Raw genomic sequence first — 20,789 nt, 5'->3', positions numbered from 1 at the left:
CGGTTGAGTCCCTGACCCATATTTAACAATATGTATGACATGACTTAACATGCTAAAAAGCAAAAAATAAACAAACAAACAAACAAAAACAAAACAAAAGCAAAAAACAAAAAAACAAACAGACAAAAAAACAAAAAAAAAACCTCTGCAAAGCTCATGTTCAAAAAATGATTTCATTTGCACTTTCCGGGTATTTAAGCCAGCGTTGCCCTGGGACCGACCAGCATGCAAAGGGCTAAAAGGAAAAATCAGACAGGGATTTTGATTTGATCTGAAAGTGAGAGAAAGTGATATGGTCAGTCTGTTTTTCAAGACCCCTTTTGCCAAAAACAAGAGCCTAAACTCCTCCTCGGTGATGGTGGTGGTGGCGGTGGAAACAGTCAGAGCTGATCCTGCTCAAAGCTCCCGTGTCTCCAGCAGTGAGAGCCACACTCCCAACGTTCCATGTGCCCGTCTCCCACTGCCGTTCGGTACAACCAGCTGAATGGGAGCTGCCTCCCTCTTTCCAGCACTTTAACTAACCAGGTTGGAGGCCATTACTGCAAATCTAGTGCAAGGACAACACAATTTTGTTTTGTTTTGTTTTGTTTTTACTTTAACTTATGTACTAACATATGCAGTTCTACCTGTGAAACAGTTTGTGACTTGAGGTCCAAACTTTTGGGAATCGCTCCCCAGGACAGAATGCCAGATACCAAACAGAATTTAAATGCAGAGATATTCGTCGCATCGTTATTTATATCAGACGTTTAGACACAGTATACATGTTCAGCAATAGAGGTATTGATTAAGTTATTCATGCCTCTTGGACAGGATACTCTGTAGATATTGAGTGTTATGCTTTTGAAGAGTTCCCAATAATACGGGAAAGTGCTTAGTTATAATGCTAATGGAAAAGAAAATGAGAACACAAAAATTGTGCTTCACAAATATGCCCCCCACACATATATATACTGTGCCTATGAAGATTTTAAAAAAAAGAAAGAGAGAGAGAGAGACTCAAAGGAAATTTGCCAAGATACCATTAGTAGTTGTCTTTGGCTAGGACTTGGGGTTTTAGAAATTATTTCTCATGTGACTATTCTAAACTTTCTATGATTTTTCATGTCAGCCATGCATTGCTTTTATAACAAGAAAAAAAAATATCTCTAATATGGAACCAGTGGGCTTCTGACCTCTGATTTGCATTTCTTGAGGGGAGAAGCAAACCCTCATGTTCTTAATTACGCTGGGAAAAGAGAAAGGGAAGTCAAGGATTACAGCCAAAAAAGCAAAACCGTCTCCATTTTCTGGCGCTCTGGTAATTGCCCGGTTGTGCATGCACAAAGGTCCCTTGAGAAACCTTGAGGTTATGGTAATGTGGGTGGGCTTTCATCTACTAAAAGCAACCTGAACTGAATTGTGTCCCAAGAGTAGAGAGAAGACTCCGTTAAAATAAATCAGCAGGGGCTCCTGGGTGGCTCGGTCAGTTAAGCATCCGACTTCAGCTCGGGTCATGATCTTGCAGTTTGAGCCGTAGATCGGGTTCTGTGTTGTCAACTCAGAGCCTGGAGCCTACTTCGGATTCTGTATCTCCCTCTCTCTCTGCCCCTCCTCTGCTTGCACTCTGTCTCTCTGTCTCTCTCTCAAAAATAAACATTAAAAAATATAAAATAAAATAAACCAGCTAATTGAATCAATCAATCAAACCACTAGCAAATCCAATATATAATAAAATATCCACTCAAAAGTCAAATAATCATGTATTTTCTCTAATTGAAAATTCATACATCTGAGTCTTTTTAAAGCTAAGACACACTAGACTTACATTAATTGCATCCAATTTCTATCTCTGGAGCATCATTTCTTTTTTTTTTTAATATTTTTATTTATTTCTAGGAGAGAGAGAGAGACAGCGTGAGCAGGGGAGGGTCAGAGAGAGAGAAAGGGAGACAGAGACTCTGAAATAGGCTCCAGGCTCTGAGCTGGCAGTCAGCATAGAGCCTGACGCGGGGCTCGAACCCACGAACTGCGAGATCATGACCTAAGCGAAAGTCGGACGCCCAACCGACTAAGCTACCCAGGCGCCCCTGGAGCATCATTTCTTATTCAAGCACTTCAGTATGAAACTGTGAGTCTTGTTCAAGAAGATTACATAGAAAGTCAATATACAGTTTATATGGAACTCCATAACAAAAGATTACACTTATTTGATGTTAATTTTCTCACAAAAAATTTAAATACCACTTTCCGCTGATCTTTGGGTTGCTTATTTCCAGACGTGTTTGAATTTCCTCTGATATCCTCCTCCCCTCCTCCACATAAATCAGCATGTCCATTTCTAAGCCAGTACCTTTAGCAAAATGTTACTCCGAAGAACTCTGTCAACCACAGGGAGTTTATTGTCTCAGATGCTGGAAATAAAATAGGAGTATGTTTTAGGTGTATAGGATTCTATTCATCAAGTTGCATTGTTCTCTTTCCGGTGCCAGGTGACCTTGGGTTGTGCCAAAGTGAAAACTGAGCCAGTATCTTCTTATGGTCCTTTTATGACCAACCACAATCCCTGTCTAGATCCTGATTAGGGGCCTTGGATCATTCTGCATCTTGATGAACATAGATTTTTGCATTTCTGTTAATCACTCAGTTGTTTCAAATTATTTTGAATATCAACAGTTCATCAGGGAAATATGCTGCTCAGCTGGTGATTTTGTAAAGTCGTTGCATTGTGTTGATGGAATGATCTCTGGGTCTAATTCTCCCCCTTTCTCCCTGCTCTTGTTCCCAGGAAACACATCTCCAAATCCTATTAAGAAACTGAATGAGTAAATAGGAAATTTCAGAGATGTTTCTTTAAGGAAAGTTTCAGATGTTGCATGTTAATATCCTCAAACCTATTGGTTAACATTATTATAGATAGACTTTTCTAAATACCTACAAAATCATAAGAATTTTCCTAATTATCCATTGTGTTGCTATGGTGTTTCTCTAAAATTCTCTGATGTGTTACAAACGTCTTGTCAAACTCAGATACCATCACATATCTAACACAGCATGAAATGACTATGGAATGTTCCTTTCTGTCTTTGATAGATGGAGCCAAAGTGCCCTTGCAGCTTACAGATGTGTTTCAGTTTAATATCATGGTTATTTTCATTTTCTAAAGCTTGCCTCACTCTCCATGTTGCTTTTCACAAACTCATTGCTTGCTGGGTCACAAATTAAGCTAATTAATAGACACTTTGAAAGGGACTCAGTTTAATTTTTCCAATATGTTTTTCTGTACCCTTAACTTGTTCAACTACAGGACCTGCTGGGTTTTAGAAGTGGCAAGTCCATGATTAATTCAGCCACATACCCTCTATTTTATCATTTAAATGGTGAATATACTTCTTTGTTGTCCAGAAGATGAATCAAACCATCTTCAAATATAAAACTACTACTTCTCTCAAATCATTTTTATACCTCTGGGGTTTTGTCGTTTTTCTGTAATATATTCTTGCTTTGAGTCTTTTTTTAAAATTTGTTTTAATGTTTATTCACTTTTGAAAGGCAGAGCGTGAGCAGGGGAGGGACAGAGAGAGAGAGAGACACACACACACACAGAATCTGAAGTAGACTCTAGGCTCTGAGCTGTCGGCACAGAGCCCAACGTGGGGCTGGAACTCACGAGCTATGAGATCATGACCTGAGCCTAAATCAGACGCTTAACCGACTGAGCCACCCAGGCACCCTAGTATTTTTCTATACTATGGTTTAATCTACATGGCATCTAAGTTTCAGACACTTGGGTGAAGCATACTTCTGGGTTAATTGGTGCTACCTATACCTCAAAAATGTCATGTTCGTACTAAGTCTCCAACAGTTTCTAAAACTCGGGCAGCCCAGTTTCTATCACATAATATTTGACCAAGTGCTTAGGAATAATAGAGTGTCCAGTAGGCTCTGGTTTAAAATTGATGGTTGACTCTTGAAACACACGCTTGGCGTAGAACCTAATGTTACCATGCTGTGTGGAATGTGCCACTTTTTCAATTTTGTTTCTCCAAACCAGTGTCCTTAACACAGCGATTTGGTAATAATTCATCCACTCAGCAAATAATACCGAGCAAGGACTAGCTAGGTGTCCTGACTGCAAATGGACTTCTTTTCTGTACAAAGAGACATGTCTACCACTAAGGGGAAGGAAGGGCTGAAGCGGTGTGCTGGACAGCCTCACAGAGCATGTGAGAGTCACAAGGAGAAGTGCGGACTCCATCCCGGTTATACAGGAAGGCTTCCTCAGTGTCACACGTCAAATGAAAGGCTTGTGGTTTATTCTGCAAGTAGAGGGAACTCCAAAAAAAGGGACTGAGAGACGCCTGGCTGGCTCAGTAAGTTAAGTGCCCTATTTCTGCTCAGCTCGTGGGTTCAAGCCCTGCACTGGACACTCCATTCTCAGTAGAGAGCCTGCTTCATATCCCCTGTCCCCATCTCTCTCTCCCTCTCTCTCTCTCTCAAAAATAAACATTTTTTAAAAAGGAACAGAATGGGGCCCCTGGGTGGCTCAGTCAGTTAAGTGTTCAACTTCAGCTCAGATCATGATCTCACTGCTTATGGGTTCAAGTCCCTCATCGGGCTCTGAGCTGACAGCTCAAAGCCTGGAACCTGCTTCAGATTCTGTGTCTCCTTCTGTCTCTGTCCCTCCCCCACTCATGCTCTGTCTCTCTCTCTCTCTCAAAAATAAATAAACATTAAAAAAAATTTTAAGGGAACTGAATAAACAAAGGCTACGAGTTCAGAAACAATGTCAGGGGCCCTGAAAGGCACAAGTTGCAAGGTATCTGGGTGGCTCAGTTGATTAAGCATCTGACTTAGGCTCAGGTCATGATCTCATCATTCTTGAGTTCAAGCCCCACATCGGGCTTACTGCTGTTCGCACAGAGCCATCTTCAGATCCTCTATTTCCCTCTCTCTCTGTCCCTCCCCTGCTCTTGCTCACATTCTCTCTCTCTCTCAAATACATAAACATTTTTTAAAAATAAAGGAGGGGCACCTGGGTGGCTCGGTTGGCTAAGCGTCTGACTTCTGCTCAGGTCATAAGCTCACAGTTCATGAGTTTGAGCCCCAGGTCAGGTTCTGTGCTGACAGCTCAGAGCCTGGAGCCTGCTTCGGATTCTGTGCCTCTCTCTTTGCCTCTCCCCAGCTCTCTCTCTCTCAAAAATAAATAAAAACATTAAAAAAATTGTAATATAAAACTAAAAACATAAAGAAATAAGTTGCTCAGCATGACGGGCATGAAGTGTGGGGTCGTGGCTGTGGTGGTGGAGGGTGGGTAGCAGCATGGGTGTAGCAGTGACCATGTGTCACCAAGAGATAAAACTAAAGATATAGCAGCCAGGAGTGTGGTACTGGCATTCCTTGAATCCCTTGCTCAGAGTTATTAGCAATGGAAACCACTTAACATTTTTAGTAAAGAGAGTGATATAATTAGGAAGATTGCTTGGGTAGCTGCATGGAGAATAGAATGGACGGACCAGAATCAGGAAGACCAGTAAAGAAACCACTAACTAGTTACGAGGCTACAGGCTGAACAGTGGCTGTGACAGTGAGGACAGAGGGAGAAGGAGGTAGTGAGAAGCACCCCGGACACACCATACATTTACTGGCTTCTCTTTGTCTCTCTTGTGTAGAATGCACTAGAAATGGACTCTGTGAAGGCAGGAATTGTCTGTCAGCTTTGCTCTATCCCCAGCACCCCAATGGTGCCTAGCACAGAGATATGAATCTATGCATGACTCCCCTGTATGCAGAGGGTTGGGGGGAAAAGACGCTACATCCCATTTCCTGACTTTGAATGGGGTGCAAGATGACAGCAAGAACATAACCAGAGGAGCCGCTAGACAGACAAGTTTGAGGAGTAGAGAATACGAGAATCATGTCATTTTGAAAGACTTAGCTTCCCTTCAGTCTGAGAATCAGAATTGCATTTGGGCCAAAGCAGTTTGTCCGCAAGTGAGCCAAAGATAGAAAATGTCAAATTGAATTTGGGGGAAGGTTGTAGGGTTTTTAACAAAATGTTTGATGTTTGTTCTTTCAAATCTTGAGGAACACTTTAATCTTCCTATATTTCATAGCATTTTGACAAAATAGCCAACCATGTCAAACAAATCCAAGAATTACTTTTAGGGTTCATATTGAAAATATCAATTTTATCATAGAGGAAAATCACGCTTTATTTACTAAATCACCAAATAAAATAGCTAAATAATTTCTACTGCTACCTAATTATATTTTTTCTATTAAATGTATATTGATGAGATCTGATAGAATGAGCATATATGTGCCTATCTCCCTCCTGCCCCTCAAATGACAAAAAAAGACTAAAATAATAAATATATACAGTTTTGAAACAAATACCTATAGTACATAACACAGAAGGAGATGAAAAAGGATACTGTGCTAGAAGGCAAGAAATTTTGAGTAATTTCTAGAATATTAAAAGAGGTATAGAAAGTAGGGTTTGGAAATCATTTTAGGAGAAAAATATGTACTGTGAAGTGGATTATGATTTCAGTTACCTTTAAGGGCCAAAATAAATAAAGGCAGGAAATCAGAGAGGCCCTGGGAGCAGAATCAGAGCAATGAATTCAAGACCTTCTCTCAGAGTCAATGGGCCCACAAATTCCCTGTCAACAAACTGTACTCTGCAGATAGACTCAGCCATGTGCACACAGGGGTATTCCCTGCAATCACGTTTACGATGCCCAAAGATCGGGAACCACCCCAATGTTCATTAATAGAAGACTAGCTCATAAATCATAATACATGCATATAAGGAAACATTAGGCAGTCAACAAATAATGAAACATACATCTTCATGGCTGAGTGGACTGGTCTCCAAGATAGGTAGTCACATGAAAAAAGTGATGCATAATGATGTAGAAAGCTCACTACCGGCTGTGTAACAGATATGTACACTTCTGTTTGTTTTTGTGTAGAACATCTCCCGAACCGGTAATACTAGTTGTCTTTGTTGAGAGGTGCTAGAAAATGAGGACAGAAATGATACCCTTTATTTTCACCATATATTTCTTTATGCTGTGTGGATTTTTTTTTGGAGGCCACATACATATATTATCTAGGCAAATGTGATATTTTCCAAAGGAAAAGAAAAGTGGATGGGAAATGATAAAGTCTAGAAAATAGAAAACATACAGTAAGATGGAAGAAATAAGACAAAAGAAACCAGTAATCATATTAAATGTAACTAGATTCTTTTCTGCCTTGGATTCTAAAGATATTCTGAATCAGTTTAAAAATCTATATATAGCCTTGCTGTTTACAAGGTACAGACCTAAAATAAAATGACCACACAAAAGTGACACAAAAAACAAACAGAAAACAAAACACAGGTGGAATAATCTATTAACCATGTTCTAACTCCTTGTAAGAGTATGTATGACAATTAAAATGTTAATATAAACAAAATATAATACAAAGCAACATTAAATAGGAAAGGAGATATTTTGTGTTGGTAAAAACTGCAATTCACCAAGAGCAGACTATCATAAACCTTTATACATTTTTTAAAACCTTCAAAGTATATAAAGCAAAGATTCTCTACTTTCAAGAAATAATTGTGAAGTGTGTACTCATAACAGGAGTTTTTAACATGCCCCTCAGAAACAGGAAATAAGTAAATAGAACATTTGAATAAATAGTAAGTGTAATCTGTATCTATAACAACCGATCTACCTAAAATTCTGTACCCAGCAGATAGAGAAGACACACATTTTTTTTCAAGCAACATAGCATGTTTGCAAAATGGTACAAATACACACATACACTCTTCTAGCATTGACAACAACTTTAAGGGAAAATAAATGGCAAAATATTTAAAAATAAATGAAAATGACATAATCCATATAAAAATATGTGAGATGCATAATCTTAAATCCATTTATTTGAAAAAACAAGAAAGAATAAAAATACAGTGACCATGATGTCAACTTAAAATTCTAGGCTAAAAATGGCCAAGGTGGCAAAACTAAAGAAATGAATGTTTAATGATTAAAGGAGATAATAATCACTTCAAATTGTAAATAATAAGATTGATCAATAAAATGAAAACCTGGTTCTTTGAAATGACCATGATTTTGATTAAGTTAAAAATAAAGAATAAAAAATCCATATAATTCTAGATCTATAGATTTTTTTAATAAGAAAATTTTTTAATCTTCTTTTTTTTGAGAAAGAGAGGATGTAAGAGAACAGGAGACAGTGCAAGTGGGGGAGGGGCAGTGGAAGAAGGCGAGAGAGAATCTTAACGCAGGCTCCACACCCCCAGCACAGAGCCAGACACTTGATCTTGCAACCATGAGACCGTGACCTGAGCCAAATCAAAAATGAGACACTTAACCAACTGAGCCACCCAACGTCTTACATAATAAGAAAATTCTGCATGCAAATGTATACTCATGAACTTGAGAGTCTGGATGAAATGTTTCATTACATAGGAAAATATATGAAGCAGTCAGGGGAAGGCAGAAAAATCTAAATTGATCAACAATTGCTGGAAAATTTATACAGGTGATCAGTGATTATTCCTAAAAACACTTCAGTGCTAGATAATTTATAAACATCCTACTAAACCTGCCAGAAGCAGGAGAATTCTTTTGTTAAGTAAATCATTCTGGGGCATAAGTAAATAAAAAATGTTTTCCAAGTCATACTGAACAGTTAGTGCAACTCTAATACCAAAATGAGACAAGATGGATGACATGTTACCAACCTCATTTCTAAACACAGTTGCGAAGATCCTAAATAAAATCGTGGTGTTGTTAAAAAATCATACATCAATACCAAGGGATTTTATATTAACTTATCATACTCCAAAACTACTAGTTTGATTCACATCTCCACCAAGAATATTCAAGAATACCTGATTCTCTGCATCTCTGTCAATATTTGGGGTTGGTAGAATGGCTCTGCCTTTTCTGTTTGATGTTTTTCTCCCTGGGGTTAGATATACGCATTGTGTAATTAATATTTTAAATTTTGTTTTAGTTTCAAATAAAAACAGTTTTAGAGTATCTCAGATCAGCTCAAGGCAACATTATGAAATTAACTTCATCTTTGGGGCCTCCGGCCTCTCCTTGGTACTCCCTTTTCCTCTTGAATGGACAGGTGGACAGCCATACCCTCCACAGCAGTTTTCTAGAAAACCTGCAAAGCCCTAGTAACAATTCCAGTACAGGCTCTTTGACAACCAAAAGCACATGTGTCTATGTCTCCAGTGCCCTTTTCCCAAATCATTTAGAAATCCTATACTAGGCACCTTCCTTTCCCCGTCCTAAAATCTGTTCCTAGGAAGTCCTGGTAATGTTATATTTCAGGGTAAATTTATCTATTTGCAGCCTCAGAAAAAATTACATCTGAAATGTGATCTCTAACTAGGCAGTAAAATGTACGCATCGCAGAGCAAGTAGGTCCCATGTTTAAGGAATTCTGTTAATTTTGAAATTCTCCTAAAACAATGAGCTCCAATATGACCCGGGTTGTCTCAGCTTGTTACCAGCTAAGTACATAAGAATCCCTTTCAGACCACAGCCCGCCTGGCTGGAAGAGTTCATTTAAAGGGTTGGCGAAATTCCACTTCTGTCCCCTGGTTCCTAATCCCATGGATCTCGAGTTTTCTTTCCAATTCAGGCACCTATTCCGGAGTTCAGAACTGAGAAAAGATCTCTTCTTGCCAGAGGGCTGCTGAGTTCTAATCACAGCTGTCCTTCTAACTCATTTTTGTGACCTGAATCAAGTTACTTTGTCTCTAGGTAATGGACTAGATTTCTAAGGAAACTGATAGTTTAACAGTGGATGAGTCTTTATGTCTATTCTCTCCCTTAGAGTGGCAAAATTTAGAATTATATATTAGTGGGGCATCTGGGTGGCTCAGTTGGTTTTGGGAATCTGGCTCTTGATTTTGGCTCAGGTCATGATCTCATAGTTTGTGAGTTCAATCCCCAAGTCTGGCTCTGCACTGACAGTGTGGAGCCTGCTTCAGATTCTCTCTCTCTCTCTCTCTCTGACCCTCCCCTGCTCATTCTCTCCCTCTCTTTTTCTCTCCCTCTCTCAAAATAAACATTTAAAATTTTTTAAGTTACATATTAGCAAATCCTACAAAGGTTACTTCCCATGTAGTTGGAAATCAGCAGGCACTATTATTTTCCCATTTTACAGATAGAGAAAGGTGAGGCCTAAAGTAGCTGAAAAAATAGTCATTCAGTATAGATATTCAACTAACCTTTTGGCTTCCTTGAGGAGCTTCCCTCTGACTTGGAAAAAAGATCTCTGTTATTGTTCAGCATTACTGTGGGACTTGTATTAATCCAACACGTTTTAATCCTTCATTGCTCTCTCTTTACTCTCCTTCCTGTTACTCGTCCCTGGAGAATACTTTTGTCTCCTGGATTACCTCAAGGAAAGATGCTATTGTATTGTGTGCTTTCCCCTTCTCACAACCTGGAAATAATTGCTAAGTTATTCTCAAGGGGGTTCAAGATTATCAAGAAGACTGAAGGATCTAAAGCCATCACAGTGTGAAACCCTTCATAACTAGTTCTGAGGAGTAAGAGTACTGATGGCCGTATTGCATACATCAATATACACATACACGCACGCACACCCCACACACACAGAGTAGGACCATTTACCAAAGGGCATACCAAACTAGCTACTTTTAACCGCTTCATTTCTCAACTCATAGTTTACACATTTTTGTAAATCCAGCCAGTTTTAATTTTAAAACTGAAATGATAAAAAGGACGTTTCCTTTGTCTCTGGTTTCTCTTCATTGTAAACATCATTATGTAATTTGGTCTCTGTTAGGAGGCTACTGAGACATCTTTCCCTTAATGAATTGCAGAACCCTTGAGTTGAATTCTTGTTGTGTCTGCTTTCCCTGTGGTTAAGAATCTAACTTGTAGATATTAAGATAGTCTGTGTTCAGATACGGTCTCATTGATTGAATTTCTCTTGGGGGGAAAACATGCATTGCTAATGGTCACCTTGTCTCAAATTGCAGATTACGGTATTTCGGATGGGATCAGAAGGACACCAGGACATTGATTTAGCCATCCTGACAGCTTTGCTCAAAGGTAAAAGGGTTTCTGTGTCCGGAGAGTACAAAAATGATTTAAATGGATTCACACAGCAACTTTGTCTCCTAATAGTGGATATAAACCCAAATGATACCATGACACATTCAGTTATTGATAACATAAGGACTTCTCCTGGAAGACATTGTTTTTGCTATGAAATTCTTCTATGATAGAGCTGTCAAAGTGTGACTCAATTTCATAAAGTTTAAGTATATTACCATTCGCTGATGTCCATTGAGTCATAAAAATACATAAAGTAAAAGGCTAATATAGTGTGTAAAACACTAAGTTACTGAGATTATTTAATAATTATTACCCTGTCTACTTGTAAAAAAATTTAATATGGCGTAGATGATAAATACAGAGATGTCATAATGCATTAAAATGGAAAATCAAATCCATTGAGGGAAAAGGAGAAATAAAAAATAAAATAAACTTGTTGTAATGGGACATTAAATTTAATTCTAAGTTTCCTTGAAGTCAAGGCAAAAGTAGAAATGCCCTGGATTGTATGATTTTTCCTTTAGAAGGTGGATGTTTCTCCCTTCTCTAGCCCCCATGTTATCAAGTGCCCCACTACGTGCATGCATCCTTGGAGCCATGTCCAAGAGAAGAGTAGTTTCCTCCAGCCTCCACATCTCAAATTCTGCCCTTAATGTCCCTTAGTAGGAATATTACATTTGACCAACCGTGTTCAGCCTTAAAATAAACAAAAGGAAGTTGTCCCTGTTCAGCTCTGAAATGCGAACTAGAACCATGAGATGAAACAAAACCACAAACCTTATTGAATGAATGTGGTTCTGAATTTGAGATGTCTCCCTCATTCTCCCCATGCCCATACTTCGCCTGCTGCCCCATTTATCACAAAGTTGGTGACTGCCTGTTTGTAAGCCTTCCTGGATCATAGGCCTGTGAGGAAAGAGAATATGTCTGATCTGCTAGTGCTTCCTCAGCACTTCACATAATCCCTCACACATGGCAGCATTCAGTCAATTCTTGTTGAATAAATTAAGGAATGGATTACTGAATGAATGGTTACTCATTATTCATTTAGTGATTACTCAGTGAATGATTCCTCAGTGCTTACAAGTAACATTCCAAAATTGAAATTCAGAATAGTAACCCACTGTATTCTAATTCCCAGTCTACTTTCCCTTTTCCACTGTTAATATTCTCTTGAATATCCATAATGTGGCAGCCATTATACCTAGTGCTAAGCTTTTTATAAATGCTATAAACATTAATTATTGCAACAACTGTACTGTGTAGCAGCTATATTTGATGCCCACTCTATAGACAGGTAAACGGAGCTACAAGATGTAAGAAGCTTGCTCAGGGTTACCATGCTAATTAATAAGCCTGAGCTTAGATCAAAGTCTAACTCTTCCCTGTACCCCCTATGAGTCCACTGACCTAGAAGCCATGGGTCGCCTCCATGTATTCCCCAAATGTGTATTTGTACATTCATTCAAAATCTCGATCACATTTCAGAAATTCACAGTCTTGTGAAGTGTATCATGTGTCCTAGGTTGAGAACCTTTGCTCCCAAGTATTTCATTCCAATGAGCTAGCAAATGCATGGAGAAGAATTCAAAGACCATGCATGAGCTGAGCCACAAAGCATACTCTGGCCTCCATTCTCCATTTGTCAGAGATAAAATTAAAAGTTTGAGGTAAGAAATTCTCATATATTTGCTGTTCTTACACAAAAATAAGTAAAAGTAATAAAGCCAGTAACTAACACTTATTGAAGACTTGCTAAGTGCCAAACACCATGTTAAATGCATTCTATGCATAAAATCCATTTAATCTTTACAAGTTTGATCACCAATCTACTTCCAGGCCCATCTTGTAAATAAGGAAATCAAGACACAGAACAACAATTCAGTAACATACTCAAGTATGTAAGTAGTACAGACAGGCCGACCCTACAGCCCTCACTTACATATACCACCAAAGCATCCCTATTGCATTGATAATAAGAAGTAGAATGCCATATTTATGACCTTGAACCAGAACTCAGCAAATGGAGAAGTGGTCCAGTTATTGGTTAAAAACATATTAGCCATCATAATATCTTCTACTGAGAATATTTTTTCTGTTTCACCAATCTGTGACTTCAATTTGTGTTTCATCTTCAGATCAGTCTTAGAATTTGTTATCATATAGAATAGTTGTTTTCTGATTGTGTGTGACAGACCATATGAAATACATTTTATATTATAACCAAATACATACATATGTTTTTAGAACTCAGGTTAAAGTACTTGAAATAAGATTTACATTGACTGTGTGCAATGAAATTGGATATTTTCTATTCTAGTCCATTCCATTCTCTTTAATGCTGATTATATCCCACTAACTTGATTTCATGACCCACTAATGGGTCATAACCTGCAGTTTAAAAAACACTGCCATAGTAGATTAAAGGAAATTATGATTGCTTTAAGAAATTAACATTTCTAATCACTATAATGAACATTATTTATGCAACAGTTGATGCTAATGGGAATTTATGCCGTTAAAAGATTATGATGTGTCAACTCTATTTTGCAAAGGCTTTTAAATGCTCTCTGATTTTGACCCAGTTGATTTGTGAAGGATGTCAAGCATAATACTTTTTGCTCACTTTCTTGGAAGCCAAGAGCATATTTACATCAATTATAAACTCCTTAGTTTGTTATTCTTCTTATGTATTATTTTAAATTATGCCTGGGCATGAAACCTGCTTTAACACTTAATTTTTTTCATTATACTTCTCTTTCAGTTATCCCAGGCATGAGGAGTTTTTTTATAGTCAAGGTTTTATTTCCTCCATTATCTGAGAAAACCAGAAAGTAGGTAGGAGAAGGAGGAGAAAGCCATGAAACTAAGCACTAGTCCATAAATTCAGAGCCCAGGAAACGGGGGGTGGGGAGGGGAAGGACTGATAGGAACCAGGTGGCCATGGGGAAAGTCTACCTTTGCTGACCCCTTGTTTCTGATCCCATTGGGTTTGATTTCTTCAGTAGCAGTATATATTAAAGGATACTGTTTATAGGACACAGGTTTATTGGGTATCTGTTCAAAACTGAGGAAAGAAGGAGACAAAAAGAATGTTGTTCCAGAGAAGCCTTAGAGGCCCAAAGTTGCTTCAAATGCTGACTTGGTGTGGCTTTTGAGAATAAGTGATGTCACATTTGTCTTTCCATAAAGCTAATCGTGCTCCAAGAGTGGTGGCCTGAGGCTAGAAACTATACACCCTACACTCCTCTTCAGCATTCTCCTCACCCCACCACACATACCCAGGGGAAGCCAAGGAAAATGCAGAGAAAATGCAGGACACTGACTATCCAGATAAACAACAAATAAGTGTTTAGCATAAGCATGTCCCAAATATTGTCTGGGACATATATATATCCTTAAAAAGCTACTTATTATTTGTCTGACATTCAGCATTAACTGGGAGTCTTGTATTTTTATTTGCTAAATCAGACTTCCCTACTCAGAGGAGATCTGATGCCATTAATACCTCTGGACTTCAGACACCGTGAGTGGTTCTATGGGAAAAGTACTCAAAAACTTATGGAAGTCACCTAGTCCTCCTCTGTCTGCCTCCCTCTCAGCCTGGCCCTACCTAAATCATAGCAACCAGAGACTTCACTGGAAACAACCCCAAACTTACCTTACTAAACTATCCAGTGTTTACCAACCTGCTCTCAGTCACCTTATCCTGGCTGACTTGTTCATGCTTCCTGCTCTGGTCCCTCTTGCACCAGGCTCAATAAAGCCCGAAAACATCTGCTCAGAGCAGGGTCCCTTGATCCTCTCTGTGGATAAAATTACTTCCAATTTTTAACAATCTTTTCTTGTACACCTCAGAAGTTGAATCGCATGGGTGTGTACCTTTTCATTTCTATGCATGCACTAAAGTATAGTATGTGGCCATCACTATCCCTTCTAAGTGAGAAATTAATTTTCTTTGGGTTTAATCTTCACTGGTAAAGAAGTTCCTCCATGGCATGGGAAAAGACCTTTATTGCTTACCTCTTTTTTCCTGGAAAGCGTTTTCTAGAAGCTAAAAGAAAGTGCAAAATTCTATGTTCCTCCTCAAAATTGTCAAGGTCATCAGAAACAAAAGTAGCTTGAAAAGTTATAACAGCCTAGAGAAGCCTAAGGACACAGGAGGATTAAATGTAATGTGATTTCCTGGATGGGATCCTCAAGCAGAAAAAAAGAAGTCAGAAAAATCTGAATAAAGTATGGGTTTTCATTTAAAAATAAAAAATTTCAAGGGAAAAATGGGAGAGCTATGCTATCATATATTTTGGATCCGAGCAGAAGACATACTGTCGCCAAGAACACCATACTTCTTTCATGTCAAAATGACAAAAAAGGAGACAGCATCTTATGCAGTTAGCTGTAAAAGTTAAGTGCATATGGAAGAAAAGTACTGTTTTATGTGCAGGCAGTATTTAAAGTGTCTGTATAAATCAGATAGGCATGGATAGTAGCTGATCACTATAAGAAATGATTAGAAACACCACTGGGATATCTACATAGGAGATTATTGGAACACAGGACTAATGGGAAACAATTTGTATAAAATCCAATTTCCCTGAGGACTTTCACAATCATTTCAGAGAAAGAGAAAATTATCCAGTTCCTCCCATTTTATTTTATGTGTCGGTTCCTCGGACAAAATTAATCCTATTGATGTGTAATTAATTAATTATGCACAGATACATATAAGTGGAGGATGACAACTTCTCTTTAACATAATACATTTGTAATTTTCTTGAAACTATGAGGAAAGGAGTTTGAAATAAAAACTGAAATGTCAGAAGGAGAGCCAATATGTTCTAACTTTAGAAAATTCTCAAGAATGCTACTGATTAGGTCGTACAGAACAATGAAAATTCCTGTTCTGAATGATTTTCCTTTAAAAGTTAAAATTTAAAAATATCTTTACAAGCAACTAAACTTGAAAATGGATACAAAAGGATAAAATGTAATATATATATATATATATATATATATATATACTTATACATTTACATATGTACATACATATCTCTTAATGTTTTGAAATTACATTGGTTACCCCTCCAACTCTATTAACTAGAAAATGTAGTTGTTATTACAAACTAGTAGGGACATCAATAGGTAATTAGTCTTATTAAATAACTCATCTTGGTTTTTAAATAGTTGATTAATCCCTAGGAAAAAAAACAAAACAAAACTGTGGCATCATTCTGAAGTAGTATATGTCCAATAAGTCTATGTACCAGATCTCATAAGCAACTAGCATTCAGGAGCATTTATTGAGAATCTACCTTGCTTGATCTCAGATGATTCATGAATAGACTTAGTGAGAATTAATTATGGCTTTGCTTTGAAGATAAAAAATTATTTCTGATTATATGTTCAGTCTTTCCCATCCCTCATTCTTGTGTGTAGGCAGCTTAATAGAATACATGCATGATTTTTTTCCTTTTTTTTATTGTTTTTCTTTTAATAGTATTTTTTTAACCTGGAATTGTTTACATGGACTTACTCAAGCCAATAAAACAGAGGCATTCATGTTGACACATTCATCACATATGTGAGATGCAGATACCATAGTTACTAAATATTATACAAATGGAAGTAGATGAAATATATCCAAAAGAGATCGACAAGGTCAAAATGTATGGCATCATCACTTTATTTTAAACTTAAGGGGCACCTGAGTCGGTTGAGCATCTGACTCTTGATTTCAGCTTAGGTCGTGGTCACAGGATTGTGGGATCAAGGCCCACATGGGGCTCTGCACTCTGCTTAAGATTCTCTCTCTCTCTCTCTCTCTCTCTGTCTCTGTCTCTCTCTTTCTTCCCCTCTCCCCAACTTGTGCTCTCTCTCTCTCTCTCTCTAAAATTCAAAAACAATAAGGGCATGGGGGCTAAACTGTTGGAGAATAATAAAATATTTCAGTTAGAGACCAAGCTCACTAGCTTATTTTTACAATGAAGACAAGTATTAAATCTTTCTTTGCTTGAGGCCATCTTTGGTCTTCCTTCTGTCCTTTGACTTGTAAACCAGGCTTCCCCTGTGCACTTGGTTCCTGGTGGCTCATTTTAGCCCTTTAGTCAAATCTTTAACTTGGGAGTCACAGAGCCAATTGACCATGAGCAGTTAGAGTCCTGGCATGGGCCCCCAAAACCTATATAGATCAAGACATCTGCTTCCTCAAAACTCTCAGAGCTCTTATCAAAACTACCAGATGACCTTGGCTGCACACCCAATATTTTAGTGATGATGAAACTAGAATGCCCACAGTTTCTCCTAATGTAATCACATGAATCAGCGTAATCTGACACTTGTTTTATGTTTAAAGATTAGATCACCAGTGGAATTTGGTTTCAACCAGGAAATTTTTTGGTTACAAGTGACAGAAACACAATTCAAATTAGCTCAAGCAAAAATAAATAAGATAGATTTGTGGGTTCACATGACCAGGAAGTTGAAGGGTAAAGTGAGTTCAGTCAAGGCAAGATCCGGGGTTCCAATGACGTCATCGGGGACTGTCCTCCATCTTTCAGATATTAGTCTGTGCACCTGTCACACAGAACAGCCACCAGCAGTGCTAGGCTCATACCCAACCAACCGAGTAAATCCAGTAAATTCCTGGCAATTATAGCAGAAGGGACCCAGGGAGGTCTTGTATATGCTTGTCTTAAAATCAGCACCCACCCCTGAATTCATCGCCACAGCAAAAGAAATGGGAGAATTCCTGTAATCCATGAAATGAATGAGAGACAGGATCAGTCCCACCAAGTCTCAAAGTTATGGGTGTCCCCTCCCCCTACACATACATACACACGCACACACACACACACACACCTCTGAAGTACTAAGGGTCAAAGAGTATCAGTTTGTCTCAAATGCAAATATCTCAAAATCTGTATACCAAGAATAAATTCTTCCTTCCATAGACAACAGAAACTAAGCCAAATGAATACTAATTAAGGTCCAGACATTCACCCAAATCACACTCATAAAGTTTACTTCAGGTAGACTTAAATATGTAACTTTTTAATATTTTTTACTACATAATGATTAAGTATTATTATCACTATTATCTTTTTCAATGTTACTGGTCTGTACTTGAGTATTTCTGCCAAAAATATTAAAGGAAAGTACATTCTTACCACTTTTTTCCCCCAAGACCAAAGGCTATTTTTTGGGGGGAAAATGGTTCTGTAAAGGCCAAGTGGCCCCAGGCTTTCCCCTCTGGGCTCTGTCCATGCCTTTCTCCACTGTTAACCCTGGCTCTCGGGTAGTATTTGTCACAGTGGGACTGCCCAGCAAGGGTCCTGATAATAGTGACAATGATGACCATAATAGCATCACTACTCCCTGTTGATCACACTGCTTCCCCTCGTTGAGATTTGGTTTCCTTATCTATAAAACCCAGATGATTACAAGACCTCTCCCACAGCCATTGAAGCCATATTAATCAATAATGCAAGTCAAGCATTTAACCTAATACCTGGAAAACTCTGTTTCATACATGGTGGTCTGACAGATGAGAATGACGCCAAGTAAGAAATAAGAATGAAGACCACCTCTGTTTTACTCCCCACCACATCTACACATACACAGCACGAAGGACATCATCACGATTCAAACATTATTTGTTCACCTCATGAATGAATGATCAAGAGACTTTAGGATCAGATTGGGTATATATTTAGATCTTTAGTGCTTTACTGGCTGTGGTATTAACCAGGTCACTTAACCTCTGTATGTATGCCTCAGTTCCCTTCCTTGTGCAAAGAAAATCATAGCTCTCTCAGGTGGGGGGCATGTAAGGGACACATGAGATGGTGACATTGGAAGCTCATGGGCTGACACTCTGCCTTCTTTACAGTAAATACCTTACAACTACTATGTTTATACCTTTTCCCTTTTCATATAGGCTTTAAAAAGTCCTAGGGAACTGGGGTGCCTGGGTGGCTCAGTCAGTTAAGCTTCTGACTCTTGACTTAGGTTCAGGTGATGATCGATGATCTCACTCTTCGTCAGTTCAAGCCACGCATCTGGCTCTGTGCTGACAGTGCAGAGCCTGCTTCGGATTTTCTCTCTCTCCCTCTCTCTATGCCTGGCCTCTGCTCAATCAATCTCTCTCTCTCTCTCTCTCTCTTTCAAAATAAATCAACTTAAAAAAATTTCCTAGGAACTGGCATGTCCCTCTGTCCAAAATCCAACAGAATCATAAAATGTTAAATATGAAAGGAGGACCCATAAATCTGAAAACAACAGCAACCGATAAATAAACCTTAGGCACACAGGTAAGGATCCAAAACAGGTTGAAAGAAAGAGAGAAAGAGAGAAAGAGAGAGAGAGAGAGAGAGAGAGAGAGAGAAAGAAAGAAAAAGAAAGAAAGAAAGAAAGAAAGAAAGAAAGAAAGAAAGAAAAGAAAGAAAGGAAGGAAGGAAGGAAGGAAGGAAGGAAAAGAAAGAAAGAAAGAAAAAGAAAGAAAGAAAGAAAGAAAGAAAGAAAGAAAGAAAGAAAGAAAGAAAGAAAGAAAGAAAAGGAAGGAAGGAAGGAAGGAAGGAAAAGAAAGAAAGAAAAAGAAAGAAAGAAAGAAAGAAAGAAAGAAAGAAAGAAAGAGAACGAACTTTAATCTTGAACGAACTTTAATCTTGAAAATGATTGAGAATGTGCTAAGCTGCCTTAAAATGAAATTAATTTGCTGGCAAGTTTATTTTCTTACAAATCCAAATAGATCTTAAAGCAATAACCGAGAGCAAGGTAGATAGCGATTTTAGACACTTTGGTTTGTCTCAGTAGGAGAATGCAATAAAAGACCTTAAATCTTTGCATCCTGTCATTTGTAGGTTTTACAAGTCTCAAGGCATCTCCATGTAAATTTTATCATCTAATCTTTGCAACAACTCTGTGGAATGGTTAACAGACAATTTATCTCCAAACGGAGACTTTCTTGGACATGAAAGTGAGCAGTACTGATTAATTATGCCAGAGAAACTAAAATAAGCCAAGAATATCCAGGTAAACTGGGAAGTATGATCATCCTGATTATAAACCCACCTCCTGTAGGAAGTTTCTGAAGGAATAGGTTATGTCTTCTTTGCCTTTGTAGCCTAACACCCAGAAAAATGCTTGACATATGGTAGACGTTATATATATGAGAACATATATCATCATCAGTGCAATAATTCCAGAAAACGTCCCAGAACTCCAGATCACACATTTCTAGATTATAAGGACCCACTGAGTGCCCACCACAATGGGTGAAAATAAACCCATATCAAGTTATATTATAAAATTGCAGAACATGAGAAAAAATATATATAATATGTTTAATATTATATTTGTATTAATATGTATTAGTATTATATTAATAAATTATATTTAATATATTTAATGCAACATTCATATAATTTCTAAATTATATAAATATAAATTATATATATATATATATATATATATATACAGGATGCAAAGGAGCTAGAATGCTTTAGACTTCTTTACTTTTTCAAATTAAAAAAAATTTTTTTAATGTTTTATTTATTTCTGAAAGAGAAAGAGACAGTGCAAGCAGGGGAGGGTCAGAGAGAGAGGGAGACACAGAATCTGAAATAGGCTCCAGGCTCTGAGCTGTCAGCACAGAGCCCGACACGGGACTCG

At 38.0% G+C, this 20,789-nt stretch overlaps 1 protein-coding gene across 1 annotated transcript in view; it reads left to right on the top strand.

Annotated features, from left to right (window-relative positions):
* Positions 1-292: 292 nt before the first annotated feature.
* The window catches only part of LOC120221662 (transient receptor potential cation channel subfamily M member 3), a 129,465-nt gene continuing 108,968 nt past the window's right edge, over positions 293-20,789 (top strand). Inside the window, exon 1 of the mRNA XM_039219178.1 lies at positions 293-470. Within this exon, the coding sequence (XP_039075109.1) occupies positions 293-470 (178 nt within the window). The remainder of the gene's footprint in view (positions 471-20,789) is intronic.

The sequence above is a fragment of the Hyaena hyaena genome, unplaced genomic scaffold (genome assembly GCF_003009895.1).
Source record: "Hyaena hyaena isolate Hyena2069 unplaced genomic scaffold, ASM300989v1 scaffold_799, whole genome shotgun sequence".
NCBI lineage: Eukaryota > Metazoa > Chordata > Mammalia > Carnivora > Hyaenidae > Hyaena > Hyaena hyaena.
The sequence above is the reverse complement of the archived record's forward strand: the minus strand, read 5'-3'. Positions and strand labels throughout refer to the sequence as shown.